Source organism: Rattus norvegicus, chromosome 20, assembly GCF_036323735.1.
Source record: "Rattus norvegicus strain BN/NHsdMcwi chromosome 20, GRCr8, whole genome shotgun sequence".
Classification (NCBI taxonomy): domain Eukaryota; kingdom Metazoa; phylum Chordata; class Mammalia; order Rodentia; family Muridae; genus Rattus; species Rattus norvegicus.
This window is the reverse complement of record NC_086038.1, coordinates 43,973,108-43,993,992: the sequence shown is the minus strand read 5'-3', so window position 1 is coordinate 43,993,992 and position 20,885 is coordinate 43,973,108. Positions and strand designations below refer to the sequence as shown.

Here is a 20,885-nt window from a genome sequence, read left to right as displayed (position 1 = left end):
ACAAACAAACAAAAACAAAAACAACAACCAAAAAAAAAAAAAAAAAAAAAAACCAAGGGATGGAACCAACATTTAAAGCTAGTCTAACAGAAACCCTAACTCTCACAGAGAACAGTGCACAGAGACAAGGTAACTAGTTTGAGACCACACAGGTCCTACGTGTCAAGACAGAAACATGAGGTGGGTTGGTGACTCTGTTAACTTATGGCATATTTAAAACACATTTAATTTCTGACCTCCCACTTTTAGCAAAGAGCTTCTACAACTCTTGACGCTGTCAAGTGAAAAGACTTTTATTCCTTGGTTTATAAGAAGCCTGTTCACTGTACTTGAGTATGCTAATGAGGGGACTTAATGATCTTTTAATGGAGTCCGTATGAGAGTGGACACTAGAGGGAACACCCATGTGGCCAGAGGGCTAGAACTTTCAACATCCCTCCTCCTCCAACTCTGGGCTCAATGATCAATGACCTGGATGTGAAGCCTGAAGTAGGAAGGCTTGTGGGAGCTAGCTGGTTCTTCATGTATGGAGACGCTGAGAAGAGGGGTTCTGAACCTCCTCTTGTTGCCCTATATTTCCCCTCTACATTATAGATGTCTTTTATACATTATTTAGTTCCATATATTTCCTTATAGGTTTCTTTATTTGGCTTTTCCTGAATTGTATCATTAAAAATAAAAAACCCTAATCGCCCTAAGTACAATGCTGCCTTGAGTTTTGTGAATAACTGTAGCAAATAATTAAACTTAAGAGTGCTTGAGGGAGCCCAAATTTGCAGTCAAATGGTCAGAAGTGTGAATAGTTGGGGATTCATTTTTTTTCACTAGCATCTGTAATGGGGCCAGTCTCCTGAAACTGATCCCTTACCCCAGATACTGTGCTACCTCTAGGTACTTTCATTCAGAACCGAATTGACTGTAGGACATCTCATTGGTGATAGAGAATTGGAGAGCTGGCTAGTATTTGGAAAACCAAGCCCGCCATACTATTTTAATTCTAGGCTTTTATTTTTCAGTGCTATGGATGAAATCCACAGGCTCCTATGTGTCGGGCAAGTGCTGTACTACTACGCCGTGTTCTTAGCCCTTCCATGCCACCCTTCTCCCTCACTAGACTTCTTCCTTACTATGTACTTAGAAATGCACTGTTCTCATGTATGCCCAACGGATATATGATTATTCTCCATAGCTCCACACTGTAGTCGCAACACAGCCAGGAGTCACTGATCAGTTCTCAGCATCCTGTTTTGTACGTCAGTGTTCTAATTCTAGCTGGAAAGCATATTAGATTGCTTCGTGCAGGGAAACAACTACTCCGGAAGAGTCAGAAGGTGAATGCTTTGGAAAACACAGCGTGCCTGTTGGTATTACACAGTGGCCTGTGTAGGTTGAGGGGAAGCTGGGAAAGGATGAGATTGGCTTTGCTTGGGACACTGAGGTGAGGTCACTGACTTTATGATCTACACTGATATTTTGGTAACAGTTGTACCCGTAAGTGCTTAAAGCTCTGCTCCCAAAGTGTTTGTAGACCAGCGTACTTTCTTATACTTTTCTCAACTTGAGGCATTCAGCTTTGCCTGCAGACAAACCCCAGAACTATGCATACAGCTAAAAAAATATATAATAATAATAATGGTGAGAGTAGTCATTTGGGGAGTCTGTCTTCCTTTAGGACTTACTTGGCCAGGTGAGGTAAGGGACAGGGGCACGGCTGGCAGAATCGGGGTGCGCCTCTGATGGAGTCTCCAATATAGCCAGCCAGACACCTTTCACAGTGCTCCCCTGTTGTGTTCCGCTGGCAGTGCTGTGGGAGAGAAGACCAGAAGACCGGAGAGTTGAGAAGAATGAAGAAAGTTCACAGAGAGCACACTGGCTTACTTCAAACAAAGGGACGTCGGCCTGCTGGAATACGTGGTATGTGGCAACATAAAGGACCTGTGGTAGTGCTACTTAAAGTTGAAGGTAGAGGCATGCATTCTGCAGGTCTGTGTGTGCACAGGCAAGCTGGGGCTCTACTTGGAGTCTGTGTGCAGAGGGGACTCATCAGAAAGATAACCAGAGCTACCGCACTCTAGGTGTTCTGGGTGCTTAAGCTTCCTGACTTGGAATGAAAATGAAATGAAATGAAAACAAATAATATTCTCATAGTGCTTAACCAGGACAGTTGGAAACAATGAGGATTTATGGGCACGGGAGAGCAAATATGTCAGGCCATGCTGGCACTCATGCATCAGAAGGAAGATAGCGGACCTTCTGCTAATGGTTTCCTATCTCGGTCAACGACACATAGGAATAGCATCTTTCCTAGGAAAGTCAATGGAGCTGTATTCAACCACCATACATCTGAACCACAAGACATTTGTACGGATGCTTGTAAATTAGAGGCAAATGTGTCCTCGTTACATGGATGAAACAGGTCTGTGTAGAAGAAAACACACTAAGACCATGGGCCATCTCTAGTGGCTGAAGTGACTATTAAGGCACAGAAATGAGCTAATTCTCAGTCCTGTCTTCTTGTCACTTGACGGAGGCTTGAGATGCCCCTTCGAGGCTCTGGTTCTGTTTATAGTAGCCATGGCCTTCAATGTTCAAGAGCACAGCATGTGATCTCTCTCCGTCTCTAAAATATCAGAGTGTAAACATGGGCTTTCTCACCTTCCTCTTTTAAACAATTTGTAATGAATTCCCCTGGAAGGCCTTGGTCTCAGTTTGGGGGGATGGTAGAGATAGTGTCAGAGGCAGAGAGAAAGGACATTAGCTCTTCGTTTTCAAACTCGTTCACTTGGAACAGTGCCTTGATCTCCCAGCTTTCTATTCCTTTCTTGGTACAAGGGAGCTTTAGACCAGATGACCTTCAGGATTCTTCTTGCTCTGGAAGTCTTTAATTCTGAAATTGCGAAATGCTTCTTCATTTTCAATGCTCTGTCATTTGCCAAACAGGAAAATACCTTACGACAAAAAATGTTATTGTGTGTGTGTGTGTGTGTGTGTGTGTGTGTATGTGTATGTGTGTGTGTGTGTATGTGTGTGTGTGTGTATGTGTGTGTGTATGTGTGTGTGTATGTGTGTGTGTGTATGTGTGTATGTGTATGTGTGTGTGTGTATGTGTATGTGTGTGTGTGTATGTGTGTGTGTGTATGTGTGTGTGTGTGTATGTGTATGTGTGTGTGTGTGTGTGTGTGTGTGTGTGTGTGTGTGTGTGTGTGAGAAGAGCCATAGTTCAAGAACCAAATATCTACCTGAATCCTTGGTATCCTCATTAATCAATAAGAGTATAATGGGTTCACGACATTCACAAAGATCATGAAGTTTGAGAATGGGGTATGTCCGTCAACACTCCTTAAATTTTAGTGTGCACATGTGTCTCTGAATACAACGAGGAAAGTTTAGATTCTGATGTAGGACATCTGGGCTGTAACCTGAGAGACCATTTATCAATCAGGCTCCTATGCGATTGCTAATGCTGCTGGCTTGGGCTCCAGTCAGAGAAACAAGAGTCTGTGAGAACATTAGGTGCTAATTAGTTACTCTGAATTGGGTCTGAGCCAGAGTCTCTGGCAAAGGGCAATTTATCTTATATTGCACAAAAGGAGAGACATAGGTAGCTCATAAATTAGAAAATAAGTTAAGGGGCTGGAGAGATGGCTCAGGGGTTAAAAGCACTGACTGCTCTTCCAGAGGTCCAGAGTTCAATTCCCAGAAACCACATGGTGACTAATATCCAATATATGCAAAGAACTCAAGAAGTTAGACTCCAGAGAATCAAATAGCCCTATTAGAAATGGAGTACAGAGCTGAACAAAGAATTCTCAACTGAGGAATATTGAATAGCCGAGAAGCACCTAAAGAAATGTTCAACACCCTTAGTCATCAGGGAAGTGAAAATGAAAACCTTTCTGAGATTTCACCTCACACACTGAGAATGGCTAAGATCAAAAACTCAGGTGACAGCAGATGCTGGCAAGGATGTGGAAAAAGAGGAACACTCCTCCATTGTTGGTGGGATTGCAAACTGATAAAACCACTCTGGGAATCAGTCTGGTGGTTCCTCAGAAAATTGGGCATTGAACTACCTGAGGACCCAGCTATACCTCTCCTGGGCATATACCCAAAAGATGCATATATATATATATATATATATATATATATATATATATATATATATATATGTTCATAGCAGCCTTATTTATGAGAAGCTGGAAAAATCCAGATGTCCTTCAACAAAGGAATGGATACAAAAAAAAATGTGGTACATTTATACACTCAGCTATTAAAAACAACTTTATGAAATTTTTAGGCAAGTGAATGGAACTAGATAATATCATCCTGAGTGAGGTAACCCAGTCACAAAGAACACACATGATATGTACTCACTGATAAGTGGATATTAGTCCAAAAGCTCGAAATAGCCAAGATACAATTTACAGACCACTTGAAGCTCAAAAAGAAGAAAGACAAAAGTGTGGATTCTTCAGTATTTCTTAGAAGGAAGAACAAAATACTCACAGGAGGAACTATGGAGACAAAGTTTGGAGCAGAGACTGCCCTACCTAGGGGACCCATCTTACATACAGTCACCACACTCAATCACTAGTGGGGATGCCAAGAGGTGCATGCTGACAGGAGCCTGAATAGCCATCTCCTGAGAGTCTCCTGTGTGAGCCTGACAAATAGAGGTGGATGCTCGCAGCCAACCATTGGACTGAGAACAGGCCCCCAATAGAGGAGTTAGAGAAAAGACTGAGGGGGTTTGCAACCCCATAGGAAGAACAACAATATCAACCAACCAGACAATCCCAGAGCTCCCAGGGACTAAAATACCCACCAAAGAGTATACATGGAGCCACCCATGGCTCCAGCTGCATATGTAGCAGAGGATGGCCTTGTTGGGCATCAATGGGAGGAGAGGCCCTTGGTGCTGTGAAGGCTCGATGCCCCAGTGTAGGGGAATGCCAGGGAGGGGAGATGTGAGGGAGTGGTTAGGTAGATGGGGGAGCATCCTCATAGAAGCAGGGGGTTTGGGGGGAATGCAATGGGGGGTTTCCCGAGGGAAAACTGGGAAAGGGGGTAACATTTGAAATGTAAATAAAGAAAATATCCAATAGTAAAAAGAAAGAAAATAAATTAAAAGTTTTTTTTTTTGCATTGAAGACATCATCTTATCGTTTCAATATCTAATGCATTCATTCGGATGAGAAGCCCAGATTATGCTGATTCATGAGAGCTAAGGAGCTGAAACTGGTATTAAGATGAGGAAGACCCAGTTTTTTATTTCAGGAACTCAGAGACTCATGAAAGAAACAAAAACCAGCCTTGTGCGCTCAGGGATATGACTGAGGAAGTGAAGGCTTCGTGGAGATGTCGATACCTGAATCAGGTCTTGAAGTTGTCTGTCCTTCAAGATGGCTCCCATAGGGGGCAATCCAAAAGCACAGAAATGGCGTAGGTAGAAGTGTGCTCAGCACGGCTGGAGGCAGGAAACTTTGGATCATCTTAGAAAGAAGGATTCTTTGACTTGGGCAAAGACAGCTCCATTGTCGTCAGGTGGCAGATCAGAGGGAACACAGTGTATGGTTGGGAGGCTGAGGCAGTGGTCATAGAGGGGTGGTGTGGTCTTAAACTGAGGTAGTAGCAAGTCATAGAGGAGAGGCAGCTGCTTAACAGGTTGAGCGGTTGGGATCTGGGGTCAGATTCATGGTGGGGAAGACATGGACGTTGAAGAGGACACTGGGGCCTCTGGCAGAATGGTGCTGTCATTAAGGTGGGAATGCTAGAGAAGGAACAAGTGTTATAAGGCAGTGATGGATGGACATCATAGAGACTCTGGTACCGCATTCAATTCCTGGTACGTTCTGTCTTGATGGGTACAAGGCAGCAGGGAACTACACCAAGCTATTCGTCCTTAGCCTTCCTTAGACTTTGAGACTTTTGGACTTTGTGTCGATCTTTGGCTATCACGCAACCAAACCGAAGGTTGTTTGCAAAACACCAAGTTCTTTTATTTGTAATAGACTCAAAAACCATCACAGCATGTGTATAGCACTATGCCCATCTGTAGTGATTTTGTTGCTGTGGTTCTTTAGCAAAATAAAAGTGGTAGATTTCCCTATGGTCAATGACTTGTTGTAGCCTTGGATTCTTGGCCCCTTTAGCAGTGAGGTATAAATTCCATCTTGTGGAGTGGGCCTTAAAGCCAATGAGATAGTGTGGTTGGTTACTCCCATGACATTTGTGCCAATGGTACTCTTGTGTATCTTGTAGGCAAGTTGCTCTTGGAGGTCTGGGCTTTGTAGCTGTTGTTATGTTGACGATCTCTCTTTTCCTCTGAGGGTGTGAAAACTACCTCCCAGCATCAGGAGAGCGAGTGAGTAGAAATGAAGCTTCTGGTTGGGTGCCAGTTCAATTCCTCCACACTCAGTGTTGTAAGTTATCAGTGTCTTCATCAATAGGGCCTTCCCATTAGGTTATGGAGAGTCACCAATAACCTCAGCAATACCCTGTGATTCTTTTTCTGGGGGGGGGGGATGTCCCTCTCTTTTTTTGGCTAATGATCTTTTGTTTATGTTTAAATATAAATTGGGCACATTTAAAAATTAAATTTGTAAGGCTAGAAATATGTTAACTTAGAGAATAGGTTGTAGATGATCCTTTCCCCCTTGAATTTCAATACTTTTAACATATATACATATATGTATATATTTGTGTATATACTTATATATATGTATAAATACTTTTAACACATATGTATGTATATATATGTTTTATTTATAATGCTTATTATTTTCACACTAAGCATAGTTCATTTAAATGAGAGGAAAAACCATATTTCTCTCTGAATAGAGCATTAATGGGGGACTACCATCAATATGAGAGGAAAAGCTATTTCTTTCTGCGTGGATTTTCTATCTTACAACAAAGCAATTGTAGGAAGATCGACAGTTGTTGCACACGAGTGCTGAATGGCCTCCTGCGCTACCAGAGTCAGGAGGGGGCCTGTGATGCTGAATCCTCCCAGGAGCTCATGTCCAGATCAAAGCCTACAACAGTTCCTGTTCCGACAACACCATCACAGCTGGCTCTATCGTCGCTCTTGGTGGACCCTGGCAGAGTGAGCTTTTCTGCCCCTTTAACTTTTTCTGATCTCATCTTGCCAGTTGGCTAATGGCAGCTGGTGGGCTTGGCGATCCCTTCTGTCTTCTAGTTTAATAAAGCAGGTAACGAAAAGCCGTATTAATTGGTCACATCATCAGCAGTGTACATTGTTAGTTCAAGCGTATGCATGGGATTTCCCCCCCAAATGTCACTGGGATTAGAATAACAGGAAACCGGAGATGCGAGCATTAAAAAAGGGGTAGATTTTGGCAGCTGCGTATGCCTACAGGGGCTGTGCAGGACATCCTGGATGTAATGGTTATTTAAGACTACGGCAGGGGGAGAGGGTAAAACAAATATCACGTTAAAAAAATACAAAATACAAAATAAAAATAGCAATTTAATGGCTCTCCAATTAATCCTTTGTCTCTAGAAAAGTGACAGCCACTAGGTTCATAGTAACCATCTCTAAGTTGCATCTTAATGCGAAATGTGAGTCAAATTGCAACTCTATATACCGCGGAGGCCACTTATTATAAAATTGTCTGTTCAGTAGAGGTAATTATGTAATTTTGAGCGTATTTAGGTAGGTAGTGTGCTGTAGATGAAACTATTCTTGCAGTCTGGGAAAGGTTCTTTTTCCATATGGGAATCTGAAGCACAGAACTTGCTTCAGAACTTGTTGCGGAAGAGAGACAAGATTAGAATGCACAGACTCTAGATGTGGGCGTGGCTTCGCCCGGAGCCACTCTGGTGGGCGTGGCTTCTCCCGGAGCCACTCTGGTCAGTACTGCAATGCTAAGTTCTACTAAGTTGTCAATCCATTCTTGAAAATGTGACATATTCAGCAAGGTCGTTTACACGAGCAGCCTCCCCTGACTCTATTGGTATCAGTCTGCTGGGGAATTCATTTTAGTGAAGGAAGGAAAAAGTCTCTTTCAGGCTTGATGGCAGAATTCAACAGCAGAAGGACAAAGCATTTGTCTCCGTTGGCTATCTGGTTTAGACAACTCTTTTAAAACTGATTTGGACCCATAGACCTGATTGTCTTACATGCTCCAACAGGCGATGGTGCGGCCGCTTTACTGTGGTTTACGTAAGATGAAGCTAAGTACAGGGCCCACTGTACTGTTTGTTACAGAGGAATCTGGAGGGTGGGACCCTCCTCTGTGTGTTAACTTCAAGTCACCACCACCGGTCTACAGCAGGAAGCCAGGGGAGGGAAGACAGCACCCCCCTGGAGCACGTGGGGCCCCTTTCAATCAGAAGGTGTTGACACAATATGTTTTATAAGAAAAAAAACGGAAACTAAGAAAGACCGTTTGCAGCTGCACGTCGCTGACTCACCAGACAGAATCCGGAGCCATCCAAACACTCGTGGGAATTGCCGTTACAGTCACAGGGCGAACATTCTCCTGATGACGTGCGAAAGAAGCCGGCGTCACATCTCTGAAACAGACAGCGACATACATTTCAGGACTGGAAAGATACAGTCTGGTCAGCGCTTACAGAGGAAAGTCATAAGAGATGCTCATCGGATTAAATATTCTTAACAAAACACAAATGTCGTGGGCTCTTTGGAAGCCATTCGTCCATACAGTTCCACGATCTTTTGTTTTTCTGATTTACACGAGTGGAACACTCTGAACAGCATTTCATCATTATAAGGAAGGAGGAGAAGGTAGGCTTAGGCGGGAGAGAGAGAGAGAGAGAGAGAGAGAGAGAGAGAGAGACAGAGAGACAGAGAGAGACAGACAGAGAGAGAGACAGAGAGAGAGAGACACAGAGAGAGAGACACAGAGAGAGACAGAGAGACAGAGAGACAGAGAGACAGAGAGAGAGAGAGAGAGAGACAGAGAGAGAGAGAGGGGGACAGAGAGACAGAGAGACAGAGAGAAACCTACCAAGGGAGACAGACAGAATTTTCTATTTTTTTTTTTAAATCTGAACAATGTAAAGCAAAATCAGACATAACTGTGTTTTCCTCAAGGTGAGAAATTGTACTACACCCCCTATAATAGGACCTGTAGTTTAGAATAACCGACTATCTGACTATGGCCTAACAGCTTAGAGGTGCACCTTTCATAAGTGTGAGCTTTCAAGGAACTGTGTATCAGGGGCAGGTGGGATTGCTCAGTGGGTAAAAGTGCTCGCCACGAAAGCCTGGTGACTTGAGTTGGGTCCCCAGAACCCACAACGGAGATCCTGGTAAGGAAGAGAATGAGGTCTTACACTAGTCCAAGCCTGTGTGGGTTCTGATCACGTACCTCACAGATTTTCCTAATTCGTGAAAATGCACTATTTTTCTTCATTTGTGTGATGGACCCCAAAGAAGCCAAGTGCTTTGTGGGGATGTCAAACCACCAGGCAGTGCATCCATTGACCTACACAACGAGCCTTCCTCCCCCACTCTTCCCAGGAGTCACCGGTGCCTCCAGTGGAGGACCATTATGAACTGCTCTCTTCCTATGTGACCGGGTCTATAGACATATATTTCTTGATTTTTTGGGATGTCTCGGTGGTGCTGGGCTAAATGGTATCTATCACATGCCAGAATTCCAGACAGGTACAAATCTAGATAATCAATTTTCAGCCTGTGGGTCTCTATCCCTGTGAGGGTCAACAACCCTTTTACAGGAATCACCTGAGACCATGGGAAAACACAAATATTATATCATGACTCATAAACTTGTAACAGTAGCCAAATTACAGTTACAAAGTACCAAATAAGAATAATTTTGTGGTTGGGGTCACCTTCCTAGTGCTTAAGAACCATTGATCTAGATTGTTTCCACAGACTTATAGAGAACATTTCACAAAACATCCCACAGTGACACACTGTAGTTTGAACTGTCTTGGATACCAGGACAGTTTTTACCAGATCTGCCTGGAGTACCTCTGACAGTTAGGTGAACCCATTTCCTATTGTTTCCCTTTCTCTGAGAAAGAAAAACAAGTAATTTACAGCATTAAAAACCCGTCAGTCTGGCCCCTAAAACTAAAATTTAATATGCCCCCTTGAAGAAAACACAAAAGACAATAATGACACTGGTTCATGATGTAAAGTCCAAGGAAATTCCACCCACACGAGAGAGAGTCAGGCTGAGGGAGACCACTTAATTTGCCATATGAGTTTGTAGTAGATGATATGACATTTCCTTGGCTTCTGCAAACCAAGAGGGAAGAGATACTAATATCGCCACAGGAAAGACTTAACCTAGAGCTTTTTATTTCACTTTTTAAACCTGAAGTTACTATATATATATAGTATATATATAGTATATATATATAGTATATATATAGTATATATAGTATATATAGTATTTATATAGTGTATATAGTATATATATGCTTCTATAGTGACACAGCATGTGGGCGTGTGTGACTGCAATATTCATATTCATCTCTTGATTGCCATTGACATAGGCCAGGCTATAGATTTTGATCTGTATACACGGGTGTCTACCTCAGCAAAGAGAGTCACATGACACTAAGTAAGTTCCCTATGTGTGGGGTACCTTAAACTTAGCTACCTTATTTAAGACCACTCCTCCCCATGACTAATAAAAGTTGATTTGATGGCCCACAAGTATGCTGCAGTTTGCAATCTTCAGGGTCTTAGTTACAATAGGAGTGGCTGACCGCCGTGAACATCTGAATGTAACTTAGCTCTGTAGTTTCTAAACAGTGGCTCCCGGGTCTATAGTTGAACATATTACGGTCATTAGGGGAGCTTCAGATTCAGCTCCTCTGACATCAAAGCCAAGGGATCCCTCTTTTATTAATAAACACATTTGCATTTTTAAATAATTTCAGATTTACAGGAAAAGTAGCTGAGATGCGTTAAAAACAAAGCAAGAATAAAAGAAACCTCCCTTAAAGACTCCAGCATTGGGCTTGGCGGCAAGATCTCGAAAAGCTCCCTGCTTTCATGAACCGCTCAGTCAACCGGTGGAGATTTGAATGGTTTAGACCCCAGTAGCACAGCTGGGCACATGGGCTTTTGGAAACTCAGAGGCATCCATTCCTAACTCATCCTTTACCCTCTCCTAGGCTGAATTGGCCTTTCTCAATAGTCCAGCTGCCACCATTGCCCAGACAGGACCGTGTGAAGGAGGCAATCACACTGTTCCAAGTTTAGGAGGAGAATCGGGTCAGAGAGTTTATCATTGTCCATTTATCTACTCCCGGGGCTGAGGCTGAGACCTTGGGTGAAGGATGATCTGTCTTTGAGATTATTCTATGAGAGATGGGAAGAAGGAGGGAGGCAGGGAGAGGGCTGTGTGGAGCAGGCATTTGGCCTCCTGCCCACAGGGCAGGGAAAAGCTGATAAATTCCTTTCTGTTTGGCTTCATCCACCTAAGAAAATTATGTGCTACAATGTATCCAGACGGGAGCTATCTATTTTATAAACAGATACATATGACAGACAGGTGGGTGGAAGCCTGGGCATGAGGAGAGTCTGATGCCTTCACTTGGGCATATGGACTGGAAATCTTCCACCTTGTGTTGGTCTCAGAGTCCCTCAAGTGGAGTTAGAACACGGCAAATTTAAAGCTCTTTTTTTCAACACGGAAATATCCCATCATGGTTTACACTAAGTCCAGATCTCCTTATTAAATGTCTTCTTGCAAGTCTGGAGGAAATGGCAAAACATAGCTTTTTTTTTTTTAACACTAAAATCATTTCCAAGGACGAAGGCAGAACTGGAACTTTTAGTGTTGGTCTTGGATAATGACTGTCACCCTGTCACTGTGCCATGGAGGGGCCTGAGGAAAGGTAGTGGTCTTCCGTAAAGCAAATTCATATCGTTTTTTTTCTTTTTCTCTCTAGAAGATGGTGTTTTGGATGCTTTAAAGTTTTTAACATTTTTGAAAATGTTAAATTTATTTGTGTGTGTGTGTATGTGTGTGTGTATGTGTGTATGTGTATGTATGTGTGTGTATGTATGTTTGTGTATATGTGTGTATGTTTGTGTATATGTGTGTATATGTGTGTATATGTATGTGTATGTGTGTATATGTGTGTATGTATGTTTGTGTATATGTGTATGTATGTGTATGTGTGTATATATGTGTATGTATATATTTGTGTGTGTATGTGTGTATATGTATGTGTGTACGTATGTGTGTGTATGTGTGTGTATGTGTGTATATATGTGTATGTATATATTTGTGTGTGTATGTGTGTGTATGTATATGTGTGTATATGTGTGTGTGTGTTGCCTACATGTATGCACGTGTGCCACGTGTGCCTGATGCCCTCATAGTTCCAAAAAGAGGCACCAGATCCCTTAGAACTGGAGTTACATATAGTTGTGAGGCACCATATGGGTGCTGGGAAATAGCTGGAGTCCTTTGCAAGAGTGACAAGTGCTTCCGAGTGTTGAGCCCCCGGTGCCTGCTTTTAGATGCCACATTAACCTCCTTTCCCAAGTGAGAAGACTTCATTACAGAAGGCAGTACAGAGGCGAACAATCTAAGAGAATTCAGAGGGGATGGCCGGGTATGTGGCTTACTCAGCTGAAGGAGGTTAGATCCCTAGCATTGGAGAACCTGGGCATGGTGGTGCCCATCTGCCGTCCCACTCTGGAGGTGGAAGCAGGAGGAGCAGGTCATTATTGACTGCATAGTCAGTTTGACATCAGCCTGAGCCACATTCAACTCTGAGAGAGAGACAGAGACAGAGTCAGAGACAGAGAAAGACACACACACACACACACACACACACACACACACACACACACACAGACAGAGACAGAGAAAGAGACACACACGCACAGAGAGACAGAGAGACAAAGAAAGAGAGAGAGACAGGGAAAGAGAGAGAGACACAGAGAGAGAGAGGGAGAGAAGGAGGGAGAGAGAGGGAGGGACAGAGAGAGAGACAGAGAGAGATATCATGCAAAGGGTTCACATCTCTGGACCCATCATGGCCTGTAAAACATTAATAATAAGGATTACAGCCCTGAGTATTCTTGTTCAATGCGGTTCTCATCAATGCCATTCCGTGTTGTAAGAGGTTCAGACTGATGCAAATCTTAATCTTTCCTCATTAGAGCATGCTGACCCTACTAATTAATTAAATAGAATGTTTAACTAGTTGAACACGAATGTCCACAAAGTCCATGTGTAGGTCATGCCGTACAAGCGTCTCATTTTAGCCCACGGTAAACCTATAACGTAAGCTCCGTTATCTTCACTTTACAGTTAGGGGCTTTGTGGTCTTCAGGGCTTTGTAAGTCAGCGAAATGAAGAAACGCAGATAAGAAACGCCAGACTTGGGATTTATAATCTTTTTTTTTTTTTACAGTAAGTTTGAACATCTATTGCATCATTAACATATTCAAGTAAGCCTTCCTTTCTGGATAATTGTCTTTGTGAATTTTTATTATTAAAAGCATTGCAAGGTGGGCTGAAATGAATAAAAAGTGTAAAATTTCTCCTTTACACCCCCAAAGAATAGTCTTTAAAAAATAAACCGAGCATTTAAAAATATTTAGGTTATTAATTTGTGGAGATAGTTGAGGGGTAAAATTTCCCTTTAAAGCAGTTTTTACAGTAACATTGTCATTTTGACCAACTGTTCTCCACTGAATCACTTGTAGAACTTGTATGTGTGTGTGTGTGTGTGTGTGTGTGTGTGTGTGTGTGTGTGTGTGTGTATGCTGTTATTGTTGTTGTTGTTTTGAGTCAATGCATTGCTGCCTGTCTTGGAATTCATTATGTAGACCAGGCTGACTTGAACTCAGAGAGACCTATCTGCCTCTGCCTCTGCCTCTCAAGTGCTGGGATTAAAGTTGTGTGTCATGACACCTGATGCTTTTATGTTTCTTAATAATTAAGAGGCCCCTTATTACAGCTTTATAAACTATATTATATACACTTACATATATAATATAAATATAAAAACAAGAAATTAGTGTAACATATACAATATATAATTATAAATAAATATAAGATATAAATATATTATATTATAATATATATGTATAGAAAAATCAAGATATTTATATACAAATATATTAAAGATATGATATTATAGCTCTATTAAGACTGGACTAGTCAATGTCATTTACTTCTACCAGTGAAGAATGGGAGAAATAATTTCCATTTGCTTACTCTCTCCTTGGTGTGAAGTCTGGCTTGGAGTGACAAATCCACCAAGGCATGCATACTGACCTAATTTTTCCAGTTACAAAAATTGGAATTAGGTGGAGGGAGGAAACGAGGTGTGACTTCTATCCATGGCACTTTTCCTTAAAGGAACTGGAGGTGGCAATCTATGGTGCCATCATAGATGTCATCGTTTCCAGACGTCGTCGATTCATGATATCAATTATTTAGTAATGGGACTACAATGAGTTACGATGGATTTTTAATGCACAATGCTGTCTGCACAGCTGTTCTTCATTCTTGCTCTCCCTTGAGAAAGTCTCCTTGCGGACTAGACTCATTCTGACAATGATGTCACCATACACAACGCTTTTTGAGTTTCTTTTAAAATTGCAATTATGGGGACTGGAGAAGTGGCTCAGTGATTAAGGCACTCATTACTATTGCAGATGTCCAGGTTTACTTCTCAGCCCTATCCATAACTCCAATTTTTTTTTTTTATTTAGAACTATCCATACCTCATTTCCAGGGGATTCAATGCCCTCTTCAGATCTCTGAGGTCACCTGACATGCACATGGTGCACGCCAGGCTGTCATACACGGTAATGTTTTGAATAGGTTTGGCACCCATCAAGTCATGTGCATTGAATTATTGGCCCTCAGAGAGTGACACAATTAGGAGGTGTGTCTTGTCAGAATAGGTGTGGCCTTGTTGGAGGAAGTGTACAGCTGCGGGGATGGGCTTTGAAACCTTATGTTCAAGCTCCACTTCGGGGAGGCAATGGGGAGTCTTCTTCCTGGCTGCCCTCAGATCAAGATGTAGAACTCTTATCTCCTTCTCTAGAACCATGTCTGCCTGGATGCTGCCATTGTGATGATAAAGGACTGAACTCTGAAACTCTAAGCCAGTCCCAATTAAATGTTGTCCTTTATATAAAAAGGTTGCCTGAGTCATGGTGTCTTTTCACAGCAATAAAACCCAAACTAAGACATATGCATAAAATAAATATAAAAAGAAAAACAACTTTAAAGCATTTTCTTTTGAAGAATGGTTCGGTCTGCATCCTTTGGGTGTGGCAAACTTGTAAAGTATTTGGAATTATTACACAAATGAAATACTAAGATTTCATTTGAAGCATTTGAAGCATTTGAAGCGCGGAAACCCTACTGTGTTTCCTAAGTACTATCACAGGAGAGTAAGTTAATGAAACACACGAATCACTTCTGCATAGTCCTAAATATCTGGAATCTTCAGAATTTCTATTGAAAAGTCTGGCGAGTAAATAATTTAAATGCTCTAATGCAGCCTCTTGAGACCTAAAGTCCCTAATTGCCCATTAAAAACAACAAAGTGGCGAATCGATGGGATTCGGGGAGAGTCTGAAGGGGCAGCTGAGGATAGGGGGCTCGTCTTGAGGTCTCTAAGTAGATGAACCTATGACCTAGAGGGACTGAGATAGGATCCTCCAGCTGCAACAAATGACAGTGAATTAACTATAATAAAAATCCCATGACAAAGCTAATGATCTCCAGTCCCGGTGCCTATGCTCAAAGGTCCTCACCAATAATTGCGAATGACACTTCCGCTGTGTTTGTATCCAAGGATCTCCAAACATTTCATAATCACCAGCATGACTTCATCCCCCTTCCTGAATCAGACGTGGACCTCTGATGTACCAATTTCCACTTCACTTAGGAGACTTGAAGTAGAAGTCTAAATTTGCTCACTGGTATCCAGAATTGTTGCTAGTTTCCACATCGGTCCTTCTCCAGCAAGAATCGCCCATGAAGTCGTCTTTCTGCTTAGGTATTGTATGTATATAGTAAATCCATTTTCTTGTTTCCAGGCAACAATGTTTTGACTCTAAATTCAGTATTAATGAGCTCTGTTTTTTTTTTGTTTAAATAAATATTCAAATCACTCTAGGAAAGGTATTATCAGCAGCAACACAAAAATAAGCGAAACAAACAAAAACCAAAAGCGAACAAAAGCTAAGTTCTTTCTCCCTTAGTGGGATGGAACTCTAGCCCAAATCTCTGTGCTCCTTCCGGAGACGGTTTGCATGTACTTACAACGTGGACAGACTGAAGAATCAGATTGTTCTGCTTTGGAAGAACTTGTGGTGTTCGATACAACTGCATGTATTCAAACACATCAGTTTAGATTTGGTAGCAAAGGAGTGACTGGAGGAGCAAACAAAGAAGAACTAGGTAGATTTGTTTTGTTGTTGTTGTTTATAAAAACAAAACAGAGAAATATCAGCAACAGGAAACTGTTCCAAACCAAGCTACTGACAACTTTTGGTTCTCTGTATTTTTTTTTTTTATTCAGATGAGGCTTGACGCGTCCTTATTTTTCACACATATAAACCCGTTTACATGGTACCAGACCGAGCTAACTACCTTCTGCACTGTGCTCAGCGAGAGGTTGGAGCACTGATTGGTTTTACTTGAATCTGAAGCAAATTACCCACGCACCCTCCCTTGGGCATGCCTAAGCACTTGCTTGTGTAATTGAAATTCCCTGCATTTTAATAGGTGAAGTTGACTTTCAGAATCTGACAGCGATTTCATCATCGCTTAATTGGGAGAGTGGTTTCAACATTCCTCAGAGATTTGTTTCTTTTCAGCTCAAAGGTGTTTGTTCTGAGGGCCACAGCAGAACAGAAGAGGTGAACATGGAGAGCGGTGCCTCCTAAGTGGCTCTTAGAGCTTTGTGTAGGAAGTTTAGGGACTGTGACCACAGAGCCTTCTTCCGGTTTGCAAAGCATTCTAGCTCTCAGTTTGATCACTAGTAAGATGGCGACAGCGATTCAGAGGCCCAAGAACTCGGAGGGTCACAAGATTACAGATCTTAAGCCAAGCCCTTTGGTTAGTTGAGTGAATAGACAGTTACCCATCATTCTTGCTTGATCTACGTGTCAATAGCCTTCTTGATTTGCTATTGGGTCTTCTTCTCACTGGTGGAAACCACTGATCCACTCCAGGACTTCAAGGAGCTGTCATCCGTACCCTGTGCATCAAATCTGTTAGGACTACAGACACCGGTAGATCCAGGCTCTGTTGAAATAAGTCCTCTTGGTTTGTAAAGTTGAAAGGACCAAGCGAGAAGCTCATAGCCCCTACAGCTATACACATTTTCCACTTGAAGTTCTTCATTTGGGATAATCGTGCTCATTAATATTGACAAACACTTCTTAAGATATTTTTTTTCCCCTAGAACATTAAAAGACTTTATAGGTTCCTCGTCTGTGGTAGTGATCAAGCACTTACATAGGTAACAAGCTTTGAGGGTTTTCTTGTCAACTTTTGGCTTGGTTTTGCTTTTAGATAAGTCTGCTAACATCTGGCTCTCTGCTCCAGATTTTGGTCATTTTGCCTCATGTCCCTGGCTTGTTCTTTTCACTCCTTGCCTTCTGGGTCTTGATTACACAACTTACACTCTGCCAATTTTTTTTTTTTTCTTACTCTGAAGACTGACTCAGTCTTATTTAACTTACTAGGGGCAAGCAAGGGCTATGGACACATTTCCAAGAAAGGAAGAAATTCAGCCTTCAAGACCCGAAGGGCTCTATGAGATCACATAGAGAGAATGACCAAGTGCAGCCATTTAGGGGATTTTGATGACTTCTTAGCCATTTACAAGGAACCGTACTGTCGAGTGACAAATACTGCCGCCATCTGCAACCATGATTTTTCTTCTTTTTCTTTTTCTTTTTCTTCTTGAATGAATAGCAACAGCTAATATCTATGGACGGAGGCCAGCACCGAGCTAAGTGCTCTTTATAGATGATTCAATTTGATCACTGACCACCATTTAATGGTCTGCAGTCTTGTACATGTTCGCCTAAATTACCTCTTCTTTCTACGAGAACCTGGGAGATTGGATTGCTCCGGATGGCTAGGGCTTTTCTTCAGTTTTCTCAGGCAAGAATTGGTATTGAGCATCGATGCTTGCTTTGGACGACACTGCTTCTGTGTTGAGGATGCTTTGTATACAGAGCTCCTCACCCGGACTCTCTCGAGAGGTCGTGCAGAGAGCAGTCATGGAAGTCACGCTGCTGTGAGGTTATAGAACAGAGAAACGTGCCCCAAATTTCTTTCCTCTCATTACATAATTTTGCCTTTTTCATAGAACACAGAGGCAACTGGGATGGAAATCTAAATGATTTCTTATCTTTATGCCTTCTACCCATCCCACATTTTTTTTTTTCTAATTACAAGAAAGATGAACCTCTTTCTGCACTGGAGTCCACCCATCTGTGGCTTTTAGACTGATCAATGTATCACCTTCTTCTGCCTGTGGGGCTGGAGCAAGAGTAGGGGCTAGTAGTGTCCAAACCCCCAAAATCTAATTCTGAGGTCGCCAGTAAGATTCTACTACAGCCTGTCCTAGACCATGCAGCTCGGTGCCCCACCTTTGTCCCGCCAGAGGAGGTCACATAGCCAGTAGCCAGGATAAACTTCCTTTCTCCTTATAAGGTCATGTCCAGGAGAACCTGGAATTCCTCCTTATGCAAATGAGGCATCCTCAACATGCCCTGGCCCTGGCCAGTCTGCTAGCTACCACTCACCCCTCAAAGGTTTAAATAGCCTTTGTTCTGCTGTTAAAATAAACTAAGCTGTTTCCCTGAAGCCAGTCTCCTGAGAGTCTGTTCTAGTGTGCTCACTCACAGCCTGAGGTCTCCAACCCCAGGCTGTTTCCGGCCTTGCTTCCTCAGGATCCACAGTCCACTGCTTGTGACTGGGGAACGACACCCCTCCCCGTTTTTTCCCCCTCCCTTTTTTCTTCCCTTCTTTCTCCTATACTATACTATCTCTCCCTTTTTTTTTTTATTTTTTTTTATACTATCTCTCTTAATCAGCTTTCTGATACTCTAACAAAACATCTGAGTAACAAAGTAGCTTTTACGGATGATAGGCTCAGAGTGTGAGGCAGAAGGAGGTCAGTTTACTTTGTAGCAACCAGAAAGGGGAGGAGAGGAGAAGGGAGGGGAGGACACCTGGGGTTCAAATACTTGTTTCTCTGATGAAATTCTCCCATGGCCTGAGCTCCTTCTAATGGCTCCTACATCTCAAAGAGTGTACCACCTCCCAGTGGTGCCACAGGCTGGGGAAACTTTAGCCTTTGAGCAATCACTCCAGATTCAGATTTCAGCGCGGTCCACCTCTTCACAAAGGTAGTGAGAGGAAACAGGGCATGCGCAGGTGCTGAGTCCGGTCTGACTTTAACTTCCAAGCGCACCTTCCCTGAGCTCTGCTTCTCTTCCATTTCCTCCTCTTGCCCAGACAGCCTTCCCCTGGTGGATCACTCACATTGGCTCTGCTTCGGACATGACAGTCTATTGGCTCTGCTTCGGACATGACAGTCTGTGTCTCTACCTGTGATCTGGCTTCTGCAGCCAGTGAGGCACCAAGAGTGAAGTCGGGGGGGGGGGGGGGGGGGAGGGCCTCTAAGGCTTGGCTTCCCTGGTCCTGTCCCCATTTGCATAGTAAACACTAACTGTCTCCTTGAGGTTCTTTCTGTCTCCTCTCAGGGGAAACTCTCTATTCTTGTTTTTCTATGATCCTTTTCTCCACTTTATTTTTAGGGGGCGGCAGGGTGAGTGCCCTTCCTCCGCTGTTCTTACTGTGTCAGTGTTTTCTGGGGCACTCCGCTCCCTCTTTTCTATCAGCACAGCTTTGCCCGATGATATCAAGTTTTTCCACAAGGACATCAGTCTCCTTCATCAAGGTGATTTGTGTGTGTGTGTGTGTGTGTGTGTGTGTGTGTGTGTGTGACTGTGTGTGTGACTTCTGGCTTCCAAGGCTTGGTCATACTTGTCCTCTCTGCTTCCACAGACACATAGAATTTAATGAGTCCCATACCAACATTATCATAACCTTTCCCACACCTATTTTCTTACTTCATGTAGGACCTGATAGAAGGAACTCTATCACATTCTATTTCAGTTAGTATTAAAGATATATAAAAAAAATAAGTGATGGATTAACACTGCAAAATTACACACATCTGCTTTTTATAAATGTAATTATTAGAAACACTTCGAAAAGAATGGCTACCTCAAGATGAGAAAAAAATATTGCAAACACAGGGAAGAGAAAAGAACATGCACCACGTCCTGCCTCCTCTTTGCAATCACGGTGACCTCAATAGTCATTTCAAATCTGGGTTCTGAGTGCAGCATAAGCAGGCGTGAGAACAACACAAAGGAGCTGCCTCAGGACCTCGAACTCTTAGGAACTTGTTCTCTGAACTCATAGCCCCTGTGTGAGGATGGACAGCAGCATTAGAAGTTCTGCACACTCAGGTCTGTGCTGAATACAGAGCGCACCATTGATCGACAGTCAAGCAGGTGGGATGCCCTAGCTGAAGTTTAGGTATCTGCTGCCTGCTAACACTCAAACACTCAACTGTGACTATAGTCCTTGTCAGAACTGAGGCAGCAGAAGGTTTGTCACGGAGGAGCATTTTGTCCCTGACGTTGTTTAGAACAGCTGTCCTATGTTCACAGTGAACAACAACATCACCGGGTGGATTTTAGTAAGTTCTAATACAGTTTTAAAATTCTCTTCATGCAAACATTCCTCATTGTCTCCTGGGGTAGATGTTCCCATCTGGTAATCTTGTGCCACCTTTGTCCATTGTTATCCCACAGAACCGATGTTTACCTCTAA

The 20,885-nt window shown here is 42.6% G+C and overlaps 1 protein-coding gene across 1 annotated transcript in view; it reads right to left on the bottom strand.

Moving 5' to 3' along the window:
• The window catches only part of Lama4 (laminin subunit alpha 4), a 141,075-nt gene that overhangs the window by 93,980 nt on the left and 26,210 nt on the right, over nucleotides 1–20,885 (bottom strand). Inside the window, exons 2-3 of the mRNA NM_001309447.1 lie at nucleotides 8,440–8,541; nucleotides 1,680–1,804 (exon numbers count right to left, since the gene is read on the bottom strand). Of these exons, the coding sequence (NP_001296376.1) occupies nucleotides 1,680–1,804; nucleotides 8,440–8,541 (227 nt within the window). The remainder of the gene's footprint in view (nucleotides 1–1,679; nucleotides 1,805–8,439; nucleotides 8,542–20,885) is intronic.